The sequence below is a fragment of the Tachypleus tridentatus genome, chromosome 6 (assembly GCF_004210375.1).
Source record: "Tachypleus tridentatus isolate NWPU-2018 chromosome 6, ASM421037v1, whole genome shotgun sequence".
Classification (NCBI taxonomy): domain Eukaryota; kingdom Metazoa; phylum Arthropoda; class Merostomata; order Xiphosura; family Limulidae; genus Tachypleus; species Tachypleus tridentatus.
Window position 1 is genome coordinate 19,839,615 of NC_134830.1, and position 19,364 is coordinate 19,858,978.

The 19,364-nt window shown below is 34.2% G+C and overlaps 1 protein-coding gene across 1 annotated transcript in view; it reads left to right on the forward strand.

Annotated features, from left to right (window-relative positions):
• The first annotated feature begins 3,244 nt into the window (after window positions 1–3,244).
• MED27 (mediator complex subunit 27) overlaps window positions 3,245–19,364 on the forward strand; it is a 43,933-nt gene continuing 27,813 nt past the window's right edge. The window contains exons 1-2 of the mRNA XM_076503623.1: window positions 3,245–3,468; window positions 14,848–14,992. Of these exons, the coding sequence (XP_076359738.1) occupies window positions 3,278–3,468; window positions 14,848–14,992 (336 nt within the window). The 5' untranslated portion in view covers window positions 3,245–3,277. The remainder of the gene's footprint in view (window positions 3,469–14,847; window positions 14,993–19,364) is intronic.

The window sequence follows — 19,364 nt, forward strand, 5'->3', positions numbered from 1 at the left end:
CTGCCTTCTCCCTATTTTTACACTACTAAATTAGGGACGGCTAGCGCAGATAGCCCTCGAGTAGCTTTGTGCGAAATTCAAAAACAAACAAACAAACAAATTCAACAAACAAAATCAAACCATTATTGTTTATCCTCAGGAATGTTAAGGATGCTAATGTTTGAAGTACTTCTGTACAATAGGGATTGTTTTAACAAGAATCAAAATGAATGATAACGCGAAACCCAATTGAAGTAAAAATGTATCTCAGAACGGCTGGTATGGGTATTAACACTTTTACTAATAAAGCAAAGAACCTTCTTAGGTCATCTTCAGGTTGCAGCGCCCCCTATAATCCAGTACTCGTTTACACTCTCGTCTCTGAGACATGTGTCCGGCAAGGTTCGGTTGCAAACTCTCGCTTTATTAACCTCAAAATGACCTAAGAAAGTCGAAACATTGTTCTCTGATTTATTAATAAAAGTGTTAATACCTAGACCAGCCGTCCCGAGATATATTTTTACTTTAAGTGGGTTCAAGTACAAGAATCGGGATTATTTATCTATTCATCGTAGTGTTTCATCATATAGACTGATATTGCGGGTTGTATTCATTCTGAAAAGTGTTGATTACTCATAAATCAGTTTTAACATTTTTTGATTCCACACGGTGACCAAAATGCAGATAGCCAGTTGTATAGTTTTGAGATAAAAACAAACCAAATACATTTAATATTTGCCTCCCACGATGGCTCAGCATTAAGTTCGAAGGCTTATAATGCTAAAGGTCTGAGTTTCAATACAACTGGTGGACAACGAACAGATACTCCACTGTGTAGCTTTGGACTTAACACTAAACAAAGTATAACTTAATCAAATTCGTCTGTGCACAATACCCATTATTGTTCTGCAAAAAATTGTAAAATAAATGCGCTGAGAAAAAATAACTTGTAAAGTGTGTATCGTAACACGATAACAACGTATTTTTTTATTTAATAATAATGAAACTTCTTACTTTTCAGAGTTAAAAGGGTTATATGCACTGTGCTCACTGCAAAGACCAGAGCCTGAATTCGGTTTCGTATACCTCTAAACTTACTGCAGGGTTTTCATTGGGGAAAAATTAACACAAAAGTTTAAATATACGCTCCATCATTCAAAACAAAAAAAACCAATCATATAAAGTCCAGTTTATTTAGCATTTTACTTGAAATTGAATTTTTATACTATTGTTGTTTTAGTCAAAAATATTGTAAATTACCTACAGCTTAAATATTAATAACTAATTGTGATCCTGTCTCTAAAATATTCTTAATAAGCATTAAAAAAAAAGAAGAGAAAACTAACAAATACAAATAATAACCTCAGTACTCCCGATTACTTTAACGAGTTGCTTACTGGTTTAACAGTAAGTACTGAGACTTAAAGTGGTAAGGTCTGAGGTTTGATTCCTCGCAGTGGTCAAAGCGCAGATAACCTATTGTGAGATTTGCTCTAAAAATATAACTTTAATGAAGGTAGGTGCAGTTAGTCATTTATATGTCGTTGTTGTTTTTCTTGCAACCTACCAATAATTGTACTATTTTATTTTGCAATATATTCATAGTAGTTGATACATATTTTTTTATATTAATAGCTATTATTGTAATAAGTGCTGCGTTTACTTGAACTTAACTAAGAGTTATACAACTAAACGAATAGTTACAAACGCCTTTACCCTAGTAAAATCGGTGAGATTCGTACTCCATCGACTTTTGAAATACATTTTTAAGGCTTTCAGTGGCACAGCGGCGTGTCCGCATACTCACAACGTCAAAAACTTTCACACAAACAAAAATATATATTTTTAATTTGTTTAATAAAACCTTGCTTTCAGGTGCATTGTTAGTTGGATGGTCTCCTAAACCACATGAGTCTCTCTCACACACACACCGATAGCAGCAATATTGAAACTGACCCCAACACTAAAATCCACTAAACAGGGGGTTCCATTCCTTGTTTTAGATGGTAGACAGATACTGGGGAGAAAGTTATCTCTAAACGTGGCCACTCGTTACGCAATTTCGCTTTTAGGTCATCCACAAAAAATTAATAAATAAAAAATGACATATTTCTTATCTAAAAAAATTCTTCAAAATGCACTGTATTTGAACAATATTCACAAAAACAACTAGACTGACGCTAATGATGAGAAAACAAATGCTATCAACAAGAGCTCATATTGTAAAGAATCGTCTCTAACAAAATGAGTTCTGAGTGGAGGAGAAACTATCGTTAACATTTTCTGGCTAATTATGCGATGAACTTCATTAAAAGAAGTAACATAAATGCTTGTTTGTGTTTTAATTTTGCTCAAAATTACACGGGAGCTATCCGTGCTAGCCGTCCCTAATTTAGCGGTGTAAGACTAGAGGGAAGCCAACTAGTCATCACCCATCCCTAACTCTTGAGCTACTCCTTTACCAACGCATAGTGGGATTAACTGTTACGTTATAAGACTATAACGTTATAAGACGTTACAGCTCAAATGGCGAGAATATCCGGCAAGACGGAGATTTTAAACCCACAACCTTCAAATTGCGAGTCGAGCATGTAATATCATCTTGTTATGCTGGGCCAAAATAAAAGCTTCATGACACTAATTAAATTAATCTAAGTATTGTAAACTGTCAACAGACAGAAGCAAAACGTTTCGGAATGACTCATGTGAATGTAAGTTCACTTGGAGATAAAGAAAGCCACTAAAAAGGTAAAAGATAAATAGAGAATAACATGCACGGCATAAAACAAAATAAACAAATATTCTGTGCAATATAAATCATGTTAAAGATAGGTGAATACTTATATGTTAAGTATGAAAACATTTTACATAGCCGAAGTAAATATTAGAACTACCAGAAACTTGAAATGCTGTTTATAGCATTGAAAGTCTGCGGATATAATGCTGTGCTACTGGGTGGGGATGGGGGAAGTTATATACATACTAAACCTTTATTCTGTTGAAGAAGAATAACCAACTATTCAAAAAAGTTCAAAATTGGTTATTTTTAAATTCATTGCACCTTTTGTGTGTGATCCTGTGTGCTGTCTCGTTTATCAGAATTTATACATATATATATATATATATGACTGTAATTATATATTTACGTTGTTTGGAAAAAAAAAACATTCTTATACAAGTGCACAGTGTAAGAAAGATGGATAAATCCAATCTTATACAAAGTTTACTTAAATTAAGATGGCTGTTAATATATTTCTAATTTACACACTAGAGGGTGTTAGAATATTAAGTTGGAAAGATGGCGGATAACGTGAATCTGGAAGCAGTGAATAAAGGCTTACGATCAGTTAAAGTGCTTAGAAGTACAGTTGGAGAACTGTTTAGAACTTTAGCAGATGGACTAAAAGCATCTCACGTAGATGAAGGGAAAGATATGCAGTATCTTACAGAACTACAAAGTATTCTTTCCAATATAAATACTCGTTTAAGGTAAGTTTTGATATACCGACTACACAAGTTTGTAGTTATATTCTTTTTCAGTTTTCATTAGGTACGATTATCTCACATCTTACTCTCCTATTACTATTAGTATCTCTATCAGCTGTAATTTAAACTTTGAAGCCTGTAGATCTTGGTAACTGATGGTGTTAATATTGTAACAGTTGGAGTTAGACTAAAGCTCTATCTTATGGTCTAAAGAAACGTGAAATTTGACAGTTTCATTTATCCTGTATTCAAAAACTTTAGCCTCTAACAACACCATGTAAGGTATTGTTTAATGCATTAAAATCTATGAGCTAGTACTTTAAATTGAAGTAACAGAATAAACCAGCGGTTTTATTCGAAAATAGTATGTACTTTTAAGGAAGCTAGTAAGGAAGATGCACAATTTTTATGGAGAGTTTGTAGGTTAGAGAAGTTGGAAGCTAACCTAATGAAAGGCAGTAGATAAAGAAAGTGTAAACTGTTGAAAATTGCATCACAGTTTCAGGAAGAGCTAAAGTTTTTATGTGCAAGGAAAACATCAGCTAACAATGACTTTCAAGAAGTTAGAAAGATTACTGTTATAGTAAAAAGTTGTAAACTTAGTTATAATGACCCTATTCTGTTCAGTAACAAATTTCAGCTCTTGGATTCTGCAGATGAGGAACTGTCTGGGGTGAAGAAAAATAAAGGGGTCTAGAAGGATGTGCATGATAAGGAGTTTATAGTTATAAGTAATTCCTTGACAAGATGTGGATAGGATCGTCTGTAGGGTAAACAAGAGGAAAATAACCAAATTATACTATCCAGGGCCACAGGTGGAGAATATAACTAACAGAACAGGAGATATAATAAGGAGGGTTAGCAGCGATATAGTTATGACTTCGACTAATGTTCTACCTTATGGTCTGAAGAAACTTGAAATTTAGAATTTGACAATTTCTTTTGTCCTTATTCAAAAACTATGGCCTGTAACACCATGTAAGGTATGGTGTAATGTACTAAATACATGAGTTAGTACTAGGGATCGATAAAGGCATTTAAAGAAAACTGTTGTAACTTAATTTTGTCAACTGATACTTCCCAGAATTACTTGAGGGGGTGAAGTTATAAGTAGGTCACTAAAGCTAAATGCTAGGCTTTGGTTAGCGAGTATGAGCAGATTGAACTTGTGGAATCAGTTTTGTGGGAAAAGAGAGCTTTTTGAAATGGATGGTTTATATTTTAATAGTGTAGGGAATGGCTTGTTTGCTAAGGCTATTAACTTGGGTCTAAAGGAAGTTTTAAACTAAGAATAGACAGTTACAAGATTTAGGAAAAAATATATGTATAAAGAAAAAGAGACTAAGAAATAAAATAGATGACTTTAGAGCACTGGTAGGATTAGAGAATTTTGATATAATGGGAATAGTTGAAATAACTTTAAAAGTAGATTTTGATGATGGAAGTTTCTTTGAAACACATGGTTACAGGCTGTTTAATGGGGATAGGTTATTAAAGAGGGGGTAAGGATTACCTTTGTATATAACATGAGTTATATTCTGTTTATATTGAGGATATCAATAACAAGGAGATATAATCCAATTGGGTTTCTATTAATGGATATAAAGGTAAAATACTTTTGATGGGAATTTGTTACAGACAAATGATACTGGTGAGATTAGTGAGCAACTTTACAATGATATTAAGATTTCAACTGCTAATGAAGTTATTGTTATCAGTGATTTTAAATTCAGCCTTATAGATTGGAAAATGCTAGAGTCAAACCACGAGAGAGAAAGGATTTTGGAAACTGTTCAGGGTGGCTCTCTTTTTCAAATCAATTAAAACCCACTAGAAGCAATGCTGATTTAGTTTTAACTTAAAATATAGAAATGAATAAGAGGTGGAAATTGGAGAACATCTGGGTGCAAATGATCATTTTTCTATTAGGTTTTATGTTTTTCTGCATATGAAGACAAGGAATAATGTATTTAGGTTACAAATTTCAAAAAAGCAAATTTTGAAAGGATGCAACAAGAATATCTGTTGTAAGTTGGGTAGCAGAGATATTTTGAGCCACTGATCAGAAGTGGAAAAAAGTTTTAAAGATAAACTTTTAAATATTCAAGGTAAACATTACTTACAGGAAGAAAAGGGTAGTTGTAAGTAAAAAAAAAACAGGTTGGCTTACAAAGAGTTTAAGAGATAAAATTAAATTATCATTAATATAAGAAATTTAAATTAACTGGTATGACAGGAGATTCAGATAATTATAGAAGGTCAAGAAAGTTGATGAAAGGAAGTTAAGACATCAAAAAGGATATAAGAAAAAAGGTTGGCTGAAAGTGTAAGGACTCGTTAAATACATTAAGAGTAAACATTATGTTTGAATGGGGTTAGGACCCTTGAGGTAGGGTAAATATGATTTCAGGTTGTTTCTATAGAAATATTGAATAACAGTTTAAATGGGTTATTTCATTGTATAGGTTACTGGTTAGTCCACATTTGGAATATTGTGTTCAGTCTTGGGCTTCTTACTTTAAAAAAGACATTGAATTCTTAGAAAGGGTTCAGAGAAGGATAAAATAAATTATACTTAGCTTTAAGTGATTTTATTCCGAGTTAAAGACTTATGAAAGGTCATTTTTCAGCTTCTTGTTTAAGAAACAAGACAGCTGTATGTTTATTTATGAAGATAAAGCTGTATTATTCAGGAATGTATTTTTTAACTTGCAATGGTTAATGATTAGAATATTGTATTTTCTGTGCAATTGAGCTAGATGATTAATTTGATAATCCAATATAACTGATTTGTATCACAAAATTATTGATCAATGAAAATTATGATTAAATCCATTTATTTTATGAAATTAATTGAATAATCAAAATTAGCAAATTTTATTACTATTTTGAACATTTCATCTATTCATGCTATTGATGTATTATCATTATGATTTTTCATTACAATTTTTGTAATAAATTCAGGTTTATTTACCTTGGAGCTTGCATGGCTCAGTAATCAAGGTAGTTGCATCATGATTTGAGGCTTACAGTTTTGTTTGCCATAGTTACCTTTTCATCATTACATTTCTTTGTTGTGAGTTGTGAAAGAGCTGCTACTTGCCATCTTCCATGATTTTGAAATACTAATTGGAGGGAACACAATCAGTAGGAAGTAACCAGTACCAACTCTGGCTAATCTTTTTACCAACAAAGGGGAGATTTGGCTAGGACATTATGAGTATCTTTACAGTCAGAAGGAAACAACCATTACCAACTCTGGCTAATCTTTTTACCAACAAAAGTGGAGATTTGGCTAGGATATTATGAGTATCTTTACAATCAGTAGGAAACAACCATTACCAACTCTGGCTAATCTTTTTACCAACAAAGGTGGAGATTTGGCTAGGATATTATGAGTATCTTTACAATCAGTAGGAAACAACCATTACCAACTCTGGCTAATCTTTTAACCAACGAAGGGGGAGATTTGGCTAGGACATTATGAGTATCTTTACAGTCAGTAGGAAACAACCATTACCAACTCTGGCTAATCTTTTTACCAACAAAGGTGGAGATTTGGCTAGGATATTATGAGTATCTTTACAGTCAGTAGGAAGTAACCATTGCCAACTCTTTGCCTAATTTTTTTACCAACAAAGGGTGAGATTTGGCTAGGATATTATGAGTATCTTTAGAGTCAGTAGGAAGTAACCATTGCCAACTCTTTGCCTAATTTTTTTACCAACAAAGGGTGAGATTTGGCTAGGATATTATGAGTATCTTTACAGTCAGTAGGAAGTAACCATTGCCAACTCTTTGCCTAATTTTTTTACCAACAAAGGGTGAGATTTGGCTACGATATTATGAGTATCTTTAGAGTCAGTAGGAAGTAACCATTACCAACTCTGGCTAATCTTTTTACCAACAAAGGTGGAGATTTGGCTAGGACATTATGAGTATCTTTACAGTCAGTAGGAAACAACCATTACCAACTCTGGCTAATCTTTTTACCAACAAAGGGTGAGATTTGGCTAGGATATTATGAGTATCTTTACAGTCAGTAGGAAGTAACCATTGCCAACTCTTTGCCTAATTTTTTTACCAACAAAGGGTGAGATTTGGCTAGGATATTATGAGTATCTTTACAGTCAGTAGGAAGTAACCATTGCCAACTCTTTGCCTAATTTTTTACCAACAAAGGGTGAGATTTGGCTAGGATATTATGAGTATCTTTAGAGTCAGTAGGAAGTAACCATTGCCAACTCTTTGCCTAATTTTTTTACCAACAAAGGGTGAGATTTGGCTAGGATATTATGAGTATCTTTAGAGTCAGTAGGAAGTAACCATTGCCAACTCTTTGCCTAATTTTTTTACCAACAAAGGGTGAGATTTGGCTAGGATATTATGAGTATCTTTACAGTCAGTAGGAAGTAACCATTGCCAACTCTTTGCCTAATTTTTTTACCAACAAAGGGTGAGATTTGGCTACGATATTATGAGTATCTTTAGAGTCAGTAGGAAGTAACCATTACCAACTCTGGCTAATCTTTTTACCAACAAAGGTGGAGATTTGGCTAGGACATTATGAGTATCTTTACAGTCAGTAGGAAACAACCATTACCAACTCTGGCTAATCTTTTTACCAACAAAGGGTGAGATTTGGCTAGGATATTATGAGTATCTTTACAGTCAGTAGGAAGTAACCATTGCCAACTCTTTGCCTAATTTTTTTACCAACAAAGGGTGAGATTTGGCTAGGATATTATGAGTATCTTTAGAGTCAGTAGGAAGTAACCATTACCAACTCTGGCTAATCTTTTTACCAACAAAGGTGGAGATTTGGCTAGGATATTATGAGTATCTTTAGAGTCAGTAGGAAGTAACCATTACCAACTCTGGCTAATTTTTTTACCAACAAAGGGTGAGATTTGGCTAGGATATTATGAGTATCTTTACAGTCAGTAGGAAGTAACCATTGCCAACTCTTTGCCTAATTTTTTTACCAACAAAGGGTGAGATTTGGCTAGGATATTATGAGTATCTTTAGAGTCAGTAGGAAGTAACCATTGCCAACTCTTTGCCTAATTTTTTTACCAACAAAGGGTGAGATTTGGCTAGGATATTATGAGTATCTTTACAGTCAGTAGGAAGTAACCATTGCCAACTCTTTGCCTAATTTTTTTACCAACAAAGGGTGAGATTTGGCTACGATATTATGAGTATCTTTAGAGTCAGTAGGAAGTAACCATTACCAACTCTGGCTAATCTTTTTACCAACAAAGGTGGAGATTTGGCTAGGACATTATGAGTATCTTTACAGTCAGTAGGAAACAACCATTACCAACTCTGGCTAATCTTTTTACCAACAAAGGGTGAGATTTGGCTAGGATATTATGAGTATCTTTACAGTCAGTAGGAAGTAACCATTGCCAACTCTTTGCCTAATTTGTTTACCAACAAAGGGTGAGATTTGGCTAGGATATTATGAGTATCTTTAGAGTCAGTAGGAAGTAACCATTACCAACTCTGGCTAATCTTTTTACCAACAAAGGTGGAGATTTGGCTAGGATATTATGAGTATCTTTAGAGTCAGTAGGAAGTAACCATTACCAACTCTGGCTAATTTTTTTACCAACAAAGGTGGAGATTTGGCTAGGATATTATGAGTATCTTTACAGTCAGTAGGAAGTAACCATTGCCAACTCTTTGCCTAATTTTTTTACCAACAAAGGGTGAGATTTGGCTAGGATATTATGAGTATCTTTAGAGTCAGTAGGAAGTAACCATTACCAACTCTGGCTAATCTTTTTACCAACAAAGGTGGAGATTTGGCTAGGATATTATGAGTATCTTTAGAGTCAGTAGGAAGTAACCATTACCAACTCTGGCTAATTTTTTTACCAACAAAGGTGGAGATTTGGCTAGGATATTATGAGTATCTTTACAGTCAGTAGGAAGTAACCATTACCAACTCTGGCTAATTTTTTTACCAACAAAGGTGGAGATTTGGCTACGATATTATGAGTATCTTTACAGTCAGTAGGAAGTAACCATTACCAACTCTGGCTAATCTTTTTACCAACAAAGGTGGAGATTTGGCTAGGATATTATGAGTATCTTTAGAGTCAGTAGGAAGTAACCATTACCAACTCTGGCTAATTTTTTTACCAACAAAGGTGGAGATTTGGCTAGGATATTATGAGTATCTTTACAGTCAGTAGGAAGTAACCATTACCAACTCTGGCTAATTTTTTTACCAACAAAGGTGGAGATTTGGCTAGGATATTATGAGTATCTTTACAGTCAGTAGGAAGTAACCATTGCCAACTCTTTGCCTAATTTGTTTACCAACAAAGGTGGAGATTTGGCTAGGATATTATGAGTATCTTTACAGTCAGTAGGAAGTAACCATTGCCAACTCTTTGCCTAATTTGTTTACCAACAAAGGTGGAGATTTGGCTAGGATATTATGAGTATCTTTACAGTCAGTAGGAAGTAACCATTGCCAACTCTTTGCCTAATTTGTTTACCAACAAAGGTGGAGATTTGGCTAGGATATTATGAGTATCTTTACAGTCAGTAGGAAGTAACCATTGCCAACTCTTTGCCTAATTTGTTTACCAACAAAGGTGGAGATTTGGCTAGGATATTATGAGTATCTTTACAGTCAGTAGGAAGTAACCATTGCCAACTCTTTGCCTAATTTGTTTACCAACAAAGGGTGAGATTTGGCTATGATATTATGAGTATCTTTACAGTCAGTAGGAAGTAACCATTACCAACTCTGGCTAATTTTTTTACCAACAAAGGTGGAGATTTGGCTAGGATATTATGAGTATCTTTACAGTCAGTAGGAAGTAACCATTGCCAACTCTTTGCCTAATTTGTTTACCAACAAAGGTGGAGATTTGGCTAGGATATTATGAGTATCTTTACAGTCAGTAGGAAGTAACCATTGCCAACTCTTTGCCTAATTTGTTTACCAACAAAGGTGGAGATTTGGCTAGGATATTATGAGTATCTTTACAGTCAGTAGGAAGTAACCATTGCCAACTCTTTGCCTAATTTGTTTACCAACAAAGGTGGAGATTTGGCTAGGATATTATGAGTATCTTTACAGTCAGTAGGAAGTAACCATTGCCAACTCTTTGCCTAATTTGTTTACCAACAAAGGTGGAGATTTGGCTAGGATATTATGAGTATCTTTACAGTCAGTAGGAGTAACCATTGCCAAATCTTTGCCTAATTTGTTTACCAACAAAGGGTGAGATTTGGCTATGATATTATGAGTATCTTTACAGTCAGTAGGAAGTAACCATTAACAACTCTGGCTAATTTTTTTACCAACAAAGGTGGAGATTTGGCTAGGATATTATGAGTATCTTTACAGTCAGTAGGAAGTAACCATTGCCAACTCTTTGCCTAATTTGTTTACCAACAAAGGTGGAGATTTGGCTAGGATATTATGAGTATCTTTACAGTCAGTAGGAAGTAACCATTGCCAACTCTTTGCCTAATTTGTTTACCAACAAAGGTGGAGATTTGGCTAGGATATTATGAGTATCTTTACAGTCAGTAGGAAGTAACCATTGCCAACTCTTTGCCTAATTTGTTTACCAACAAAGGTGGAGATTTGGCTAGGATATTATGAGTATCTTTACAGTCAGTAGGAAGTAACCATTGCCAACTCTTTGCCTAATTTGTTTACCAACAAAGGTGGAGATTTGGCTAGGATATTATGAGTATCTTTACAGTCAGTAGGAAGTAACCATTGCCAACTCTTTGCCTAATTTGTTTACCAACAAAGGGTGAGATTTGGCTATGATATTATGAGTATCTTTACAGTCAGTAGGAAGTAACCATTGCCAACTCTTTGCCTAATTTTTTTACCAACAAAGGGTGAGATTTGGCTATGATATTATGAGTATCTTTACAGTCAGTAGGAAGTAACCATTGCCAACTCTTTGCCTAATTTTTTTACCAACAAAGGGTGAGATTTGGCTACGATATTATGAGTATCTTTACAGTCAGTAGGAAGTAACCATTGCCAACTCTGGCTAATTTTTTTACCAACAAAGGGTGAGATTTGGCTACGATATTATGAGTATCTTTACAGTCAGTAGGAAGTAACCATTGCCAACTCTTTGCCTAATTTTTTACCAACAAAGGGTGAGATTTGGCTACGATATTATGAGTATCTTTACAGTCAGTAGGAAGTAACCATTGCCAACTCTGGCTAATTTTTTTACCAACAAAGGGTGAGATTTGGCTACGATATTATGAGTATCTTTACAGTCAGTAGGAAGTAACCATTGCCAACTCTTTGCCTAATTTTTTTACCAACAAAGGGTGAGATTTGGCTACGATATTATGAGTATCTTTACAGTCAGTAGGAAGTAACCATTGCCAACTCTGGCTAATTTTTTACCAACAAAGGGTGAGATTTGGCTACGATATTATGAGTATCTTTACAGTCAGTAGGAAGTAACCATTGCCAACTCTTTGCCTAATTTTTTTACCAACAAAGGGTGAGATTTGGCTACGATATTATGAGTATCTTTACAGTCAGTAGGAAGTAACCATTGCCAACTCTGGCTAATTTTTTACCAACAAAGGGTGAGATTTGGCTACGATATTATGAGTATCTTTACAGTCAGTAGGAAGTAACCATTGCCAACTCTTTGCCTAATTTTTTTACCAACAAAGGGTGAGATTTGGCTACGATATTATGAGTATCTTTACAGTCAGTAGGAAGTAACCATTGCCAACTCTGGCTAATTTTTTTACCAACAAAGGGTGAGATTTGGCTACGATATTATGAGTATCTTTACAGTCAGTAGGAAGTAACCATTGCCAACTCTGGCTAATTTTTTTACCAACAAAGGGTGAGATTTGGCTACGATATTATGAGTATCTTTACAGTCAGTAGGAAGTAACCATTGCCAACTCTTTGCCTAATTTTTTTACCAACAAAGGGTGAGATTTGGCTACGATATTATGAGTATCTTTACAGTCAGTAGGAAGTAACCATTGCCAACTCTTTGCCTAATTTTTTTACCAACAAAGGGTGAGATTTGGCTACGATATTATGAGTATCTTTACAGTCAGTAGGAAGTAACCATTGCCAACTCTTTGCCTAATTTTTTTACCAACAAAGGGTGAGATTTGGCTACGATATTATGAGTATCTTTACAGTCAGTAGGAAGTAACCATTGCCAACTCTTTGCCTAATTTTTTTACCAACAAAGGGTGAGATTTGGCTACTGATATTATGAGTATCTTTACAGTCAGTAGGAAGTAACCATTGCCAACTCTTTGCCTAATTTTTTTACCAACAAAGGGTGAGATTTGGCTACGATATTATGAGTATCTTTACAGTCAGTAGGAAGTAACCATTGCCAACTCTTTGCCTAATTTTTTTACCAACAAAGGGTGAGATTTGGCTAGGATATTATGAGTATCTTTACAGTCAGTAGGAAGTAACCATTGCCAACTCTTTGCCTAATTTGTTTACCAACAAAGGTGGAGATTTGGCTAGGATATTATGAGTATCTTTACAGTCAGTAGGAAGTAACCATTGCCAACTCTTTGCCTAATTTTTTTACCAACAAAGGGTGAGATTTGGCTACGATATTATGAGTATCTTTACAGTCAGTAGGAAGTAACCATTGCCAACTCTTTGCCTAATTTTTTTACCAACAAAGGGTGAGATTTGGCTACGATATTATGAGTATCTTTACAGTCAGTAGGAAGTAACCATTGCCAACTCTTTGCCTAATTTTTTACCAACAAAGGGTGAGATTTGGCTACGATATTATGAGTATCTTTACAGTCAGTAGGAAGTAACCATTGCCAACTCTTTGCCTAATTTTTTTACCAACAAAGGGTGAGATTTGGCTACGATATTATGAGTATCTTTACAGTCAGTAGGAAGTAACCATTACCAACTCTTTGCCTAATTTTTTTACCAACAAAGGGTGAGATTTGGCTACTGAAATTATGAGTATCTTTACAGTCAGTAGGAAGTAACCATTACCAACTCTTTGCCTAATTTTTTACCAACAAAGGGTGAGATTTGGCTACGATATTATGAGTATCTTTACAGTCAGTAGGAAGTAACCATTGCCAACTCTTTGCCTAATTTTTTACCAACAAAGGGTGAGATTTGGCTACGATATTATGAGTATCTTTACAGTCAGTAGGAAGTAACCATTGCCAACTCTTTGCCTAATTTTTTTACCAACAAAGGGTGAGATTTGGCTACGATATTATGAGTATCTTTACAGTCAGTAGGAAGTAACCATTACCAACTCTGGCTAATCTTTTTACCAACAAAGGGTGAGATTTGGCTACGATATTATGAGTATCTTTACAGTCAGTAGGAAGTAACCATTACCAACTCTGGCTAATTTGTTTACCAACAAAGGGTGAGATTTGGCTACGATATTATGAGTATCTTTACAGTCAGTAGGAAGTAACCATTGCCAACTCTTTGCCTAATTTTTTTACCAACAAAGGGTGAGATTTGGCTACGATATTATGAGTATCTTTACAGTCAGTAGGAAGTAACCATTGCCAACTCTTTGCCTAATTTTTTTACCAACAAAGGGTGAGATTTGGCTACGATATTATGAGTATCTTTACAGTCAGTAGGAAGTAACCATTGCCAACTCTACGATATTATGATCAGTTTTGCCAATACTCAACTTTCTTCAGCTTCAGAAACATATCAAATGAATTTCATATGTTATAAGGTTGAAATGTCATTTTGTACTTTATTTTAATTAGAGTTTTAATATCCATACTGGCTGTCTTGAGAACACGTTTTTAGTTCAAGTGGGTTTCTCATCATCACAAATGATTGTAATTAGTGCCTATTATTAAAAAGGCTATAGAATTTGACCAGAAACATTCATAGATTTCAAATGGTACAAGCCATTCAACTTTAGTGAATTAACTTGGATGTTATTATTTCTACAAAGACATTAAATAGTTTCTTTGATAAGAAGTGAGCTTGTACCCAGTGTGAATCCAGCTAATAAAAGACAGTTAGCTTAGGTGAGGCTTAACAAAATTAACCTGGATTGTCAATAAAATATTCAGTTCAAGGCCAGATAGAAGACTTAATATTGTTTGTAAAACTTGTATGTATAAACCATTATTTGTGACAACTATTTTTATAAATTGTATATTTTTGTATATTAAAATGCATTCGTGATAAGAAAGTTGTGTGTATCAATCTTGCAGGCAAATATAAATTTAATACATATTAACATTTAATTAAATTCTAGATTAAAATTTCAGGTTATTTGAAATAGTAATGCTTAATGTATGAGTCTTGTCCAAAATAAATTATGATGCATAACATTTTAAATGGTACTTTTGTTTCTTTTGCTCTAGAGATTTAGAGACAGCTGTCACCCTCCTAGGAACACCACCACCACAGCTCCATCTTGGGAACACCAGTCATCTCAGTTTAGACCCTACATATGACAAGTCATCCTTGTACACTGAGATGGTTAAATCTTTTAGATGGTGTGATAAGGTGAGGCAGCAGAGAATTACTTAAAGTGTAAATCCAATTACTACAACACAAAGACTCAGTGTATTTATAGTTTAAAGATCAATATTAGATAACAAAGAGAACAAAATTTATGGTTAACAGTTTGGTGTTTGACATAATTCACTTTTATCTGAGGGTAAATTCTGAAATTTATACTCGCCTATTACAAAGAATAGCTTCTTTCCTCTTGTTTATGCGATCTGCTGAAGGGATTTACAAGTCATCAACCTTGTGAAAACTTTCATCTAATCTCATGCCAAACCATGTAAATCTGCACTGCTGTGTGGTGATGTAATCATATAGCAAAACTCTCGACCAATAGGAATACAACGTACCTCAGTGTGCAATGACTTCCTATACACTCATTCACATAAATCTTTATTATTTTCTTATTTACTCTCGTGAACAAACATATTTTGAGTTTTCTGAAATTTGCATCTTTTTTTTTTTAAGTTTTCAACTTTCATATAATTTAATTTTAACATACTCAGTATCAAGTGTTTTCTTTTGTTGATGTGAGTGAAAATATACCTTACCCTGAATAAAATACCAGTAATTTACTAGAAAGCTCTTTTTGTGTGGAATATGTGATGGTTATTGTCCAGTGTGTGATGAGGTCCTTGATGTTGCTAGGGCCTTTTGCATTAGTCCCTTTCAGTTACTTCTTGTTCCTTACAGTCTTAGGTTGAAGAGAATATATTTTTATACCACCAGATTTTGCTTGAGGAATATCCATACCTATTAAAGAACACTGTCTTTCTTAAGTTTTCAAAACCTTCTTATTCATGTATGTGTAGGTCTTTCTCTCTCATTCATATCCTTAATTATACAATCCTTTCCCTTGTGATTGCTTTGTTCTTCCCTCTTCTGACATTGCTGTATATTCCAATTCTTTACAAGATGAATTGTAGAAGCCCATAGTGATTAATGGTTGTGTAGAGTTTATATTAGTTTCAATACTGAAATGATTCTGTACAGTGCCTTCCTCCCACATCTGCACTGGGACCAGAAGAGGTCAGATACTTATCACAAGCACTCTTCTCCCACATCTGGTTTTGTTCTGTGGAGTTGATGGTAAGTGAACACAGAAGGTATCCTGAATGAATTCTGACCTCACTACATGTATTGGCTGTTTAGCAACTTGTGTTTGTCCATCTACCATCATGTATATGGCTTTTCAGTTTCTTCTATTTTCATACTGTGTAGAGTATACATTGTATAAGAAGAGTTGTAGCCTCCCATGGATGTGTCCCTATGGATTATCTGCCATCAGATGTCATACCTCATGAGCTTTTGTAGACACTTTCTTAAGGGAGCTTATTTAGGTAATTTTTGTATTGGTCCTTCTGCCACTTCAGTGTATGATTCGAGGTATTCTTTGTAAGATCTGAGTATTTGTTTTGAAAGTCAACATTTTTCTTACCTGAAAATTTATTTTCAGTAGCTACTAACCTCCACCTACATTCCCACCCTTCTTCCTCATTCTCTTGGTGTGTATTCATTGTGCATGGAGGTGTGTTGCACTCCTGTTGGTGGAAGGTTCTGCTGTATGATTACATTATCATGTAGTAGGACAATTTTACATGATTGGTGGCTTGCATCTCCTTTTGGCAGATTACACAAACTCAAGAAGAAAGAAGCTATGTTGTGTGTGTACGTAAGTAAAGAATATGTTAACATTGCACCATTAACTATCTTGTAGCAGGTGTTTAGTGACTTATATTCAAAATTTAATTAAACTGTTTGATACCATTTAGTATAGCTTAAAACTGGTAGCTAATAATTTATATTTTAACAATATATCATTTTTAAGTTCTTAATTTTATAAGGCAATGTTTAAAAATTCCTGAATGTCTTATTGTGAGAAATGTGACATTATTTCTCTTGGCATTCCCTATTCTATAATTTATTCACCACTCATTTGATAAGTGTGGAATTTAACTTAAATTACTCCCCATAAAATCATTATTACTGAAACAAAGCATAATTTTATCTGCTTTCAATCTTCTTTGGTTATAGATCTATCAAATAGAAAATCAGACCCCTCTTGCCACACCTGTCTTTTTCAGAATTAATAGTTTTCTTTCACATTAGAGTAAGATAGTCTTTATCACTTTTGAGTTCCAAGATGCTTGGGTGGAAGATCATGGAGGTATCCTCCTGAATGAGAGATATACAATAAAACAGTAATATCTATATTCAGTTGAGCAGGGTGATGGTGTTGTGCTAGTGTACAAGTAATTGTAATCATCCTACTTCTTCAACATGGATGTTGGCTCCTGGTGGTTGAGTTTTGGATTTAGCACTGAACCAATAAACATAATGTACTCACATGTAGTTGCCAACATAAATGCATTTCAGCCCTTTAGTTTGGATCCTTCATTCTACCCTTGTATATATGTTGGCTACCAACATTTGAATTTTGCATTCAAAGTTGAACCAGTCAAAATACATGTTCAATGGGTCTGTTCTCCCTCACTCAATTCATCTCAAGTACAGACCTCTGTAGTTTTGGGTCATAATGGGTGTACTTGGTTGTTGCTTTATTTCTTTATTTTTGCTACATCTTGACATCTTCATACTGGAAATGTTACTGCATTGGAGTGGTTCCAGTCTGATTTGAGAGGGACATAATTGTATTTCATTTTACTCGCATGTACCTTATTCACCAATTGGTGGTGAGAATTTTCTGTCCAGTTGGCTGAACTAGAAGTGAAGACAGCATGATCCTCTTTCCTACTCCCACTTGAATGTAAGTCACCAATGACTGATTTTTGGATTTTAATTGGCTTTCTGATAGTATGATCCTTTTCTTACCCATGTACGAATGTCAGTTTCTGGCAGTCAATTTTTTGGTGCAGTTGGCATACTGTGTACAGTCTATTGTGACTTAGCTAACCTACATCTTAGGGCATATCTCTTCTTTGACCCACTATGAAATGTCCTCAAATTTATCTGCCCAACTCATTCTCTCTTTATCCATGTCTGGGCAAAATGTGTACCTGGTACAGAAGTGGTTTGGTTTTCCATCTGTTGTCCTCCTCTTTGAGAAATCCTTCTTCATGATGTCCTTCAGATATTTTTGAAAAATTATTCTCTTTTCTCCCTTGCACCAGCCCCTCTGTCTATTCAATGTGGAATTCTAACTATGTATGTGAGTGGAAGTAAGGTACACCTTGTTGAAAGTTATAATTTTCCAACACTAAATATATTTGCAATAGGTACTAACTTCTCACACTTCCCACTCTACCTCCCAACTGTCCACCAATGCTTAGTTTTCTGCCTAAACTCAAGTGATGGTTAGGTAAATTAAGAAGCAGTTAGTTGTGTGTGTGGCGCATCTAGTGGTGGAGATTTGTCATGTGATAATATGAATTCATGAATCTGTTAAACTATGTGAACTGAGGGGTACATAGAAGTGAAAGGCTTGTAGTGTTAAAAAAAAACAACTGCAAATAGAGGGTAGCACAGAGTGAGCATGTATGTGAATATGAGTAAATACCCATCGTAAATATATTTTCACTATTGAAAAATTGTAATGACGTGAATTTCCAGAATGTTGTTAAAGCATAACACAGTACTCAAGGCTTCCTTAGTGGAAAAGTTAATTTAGTTTTGAAAGAGTATAGTAGTATTTCAACCACTTTATATTCACCATATACATTACTGATGACCTATTTTGCTTAATACATAATGCATCAGGCTAACAATGATACACCAAATAGTCATGGTTTTAATACCATTTATATATATATAACTTGCTACGGTAACAGTTGTTATGGTATGAACAGCTTTAATGTTCTAGTGAGGCATGATTATAATTAAATTTTTATTAATTACATTAATTATACCTGATTATAATTGGCTTTATAGTAATATCTGATGACAAATAATTATAACTGTGCTTTTCCAGCTAAGAAAAGACATTCAAACAATAATAATTATAATTTATTTATTCAGTTAATGAATGTTTCTTTATCCCAACTACTTTGTTTCAGTTGTTATATTTTGTGAAAGCTAAGAAAATTTACTTTTCTTATAAATTCCTTTTTTTTAAGTCAACAATAACTGTCATCACCTGATGTTCTTTATCAACTGTTTTTTTAAATACAAAGCAAATTTTTACTGATTTCTAAAGATCATTATACATACTTGTTTCTACACAAAATTGACAAAAACCAATACACACAAGTACATACTTTGTGATTTGTTGATAACAATGTGCCATTAATGTTCTAATGATATACATTTCCTTTTTCTGTTTCTTTTCCAGTTGGATTAAAACCGTAATTTAACTATTTTTAAAGCTTAACATTTTGGTTCCTTTTTTCACTCCACACTGAAACAAAGTATT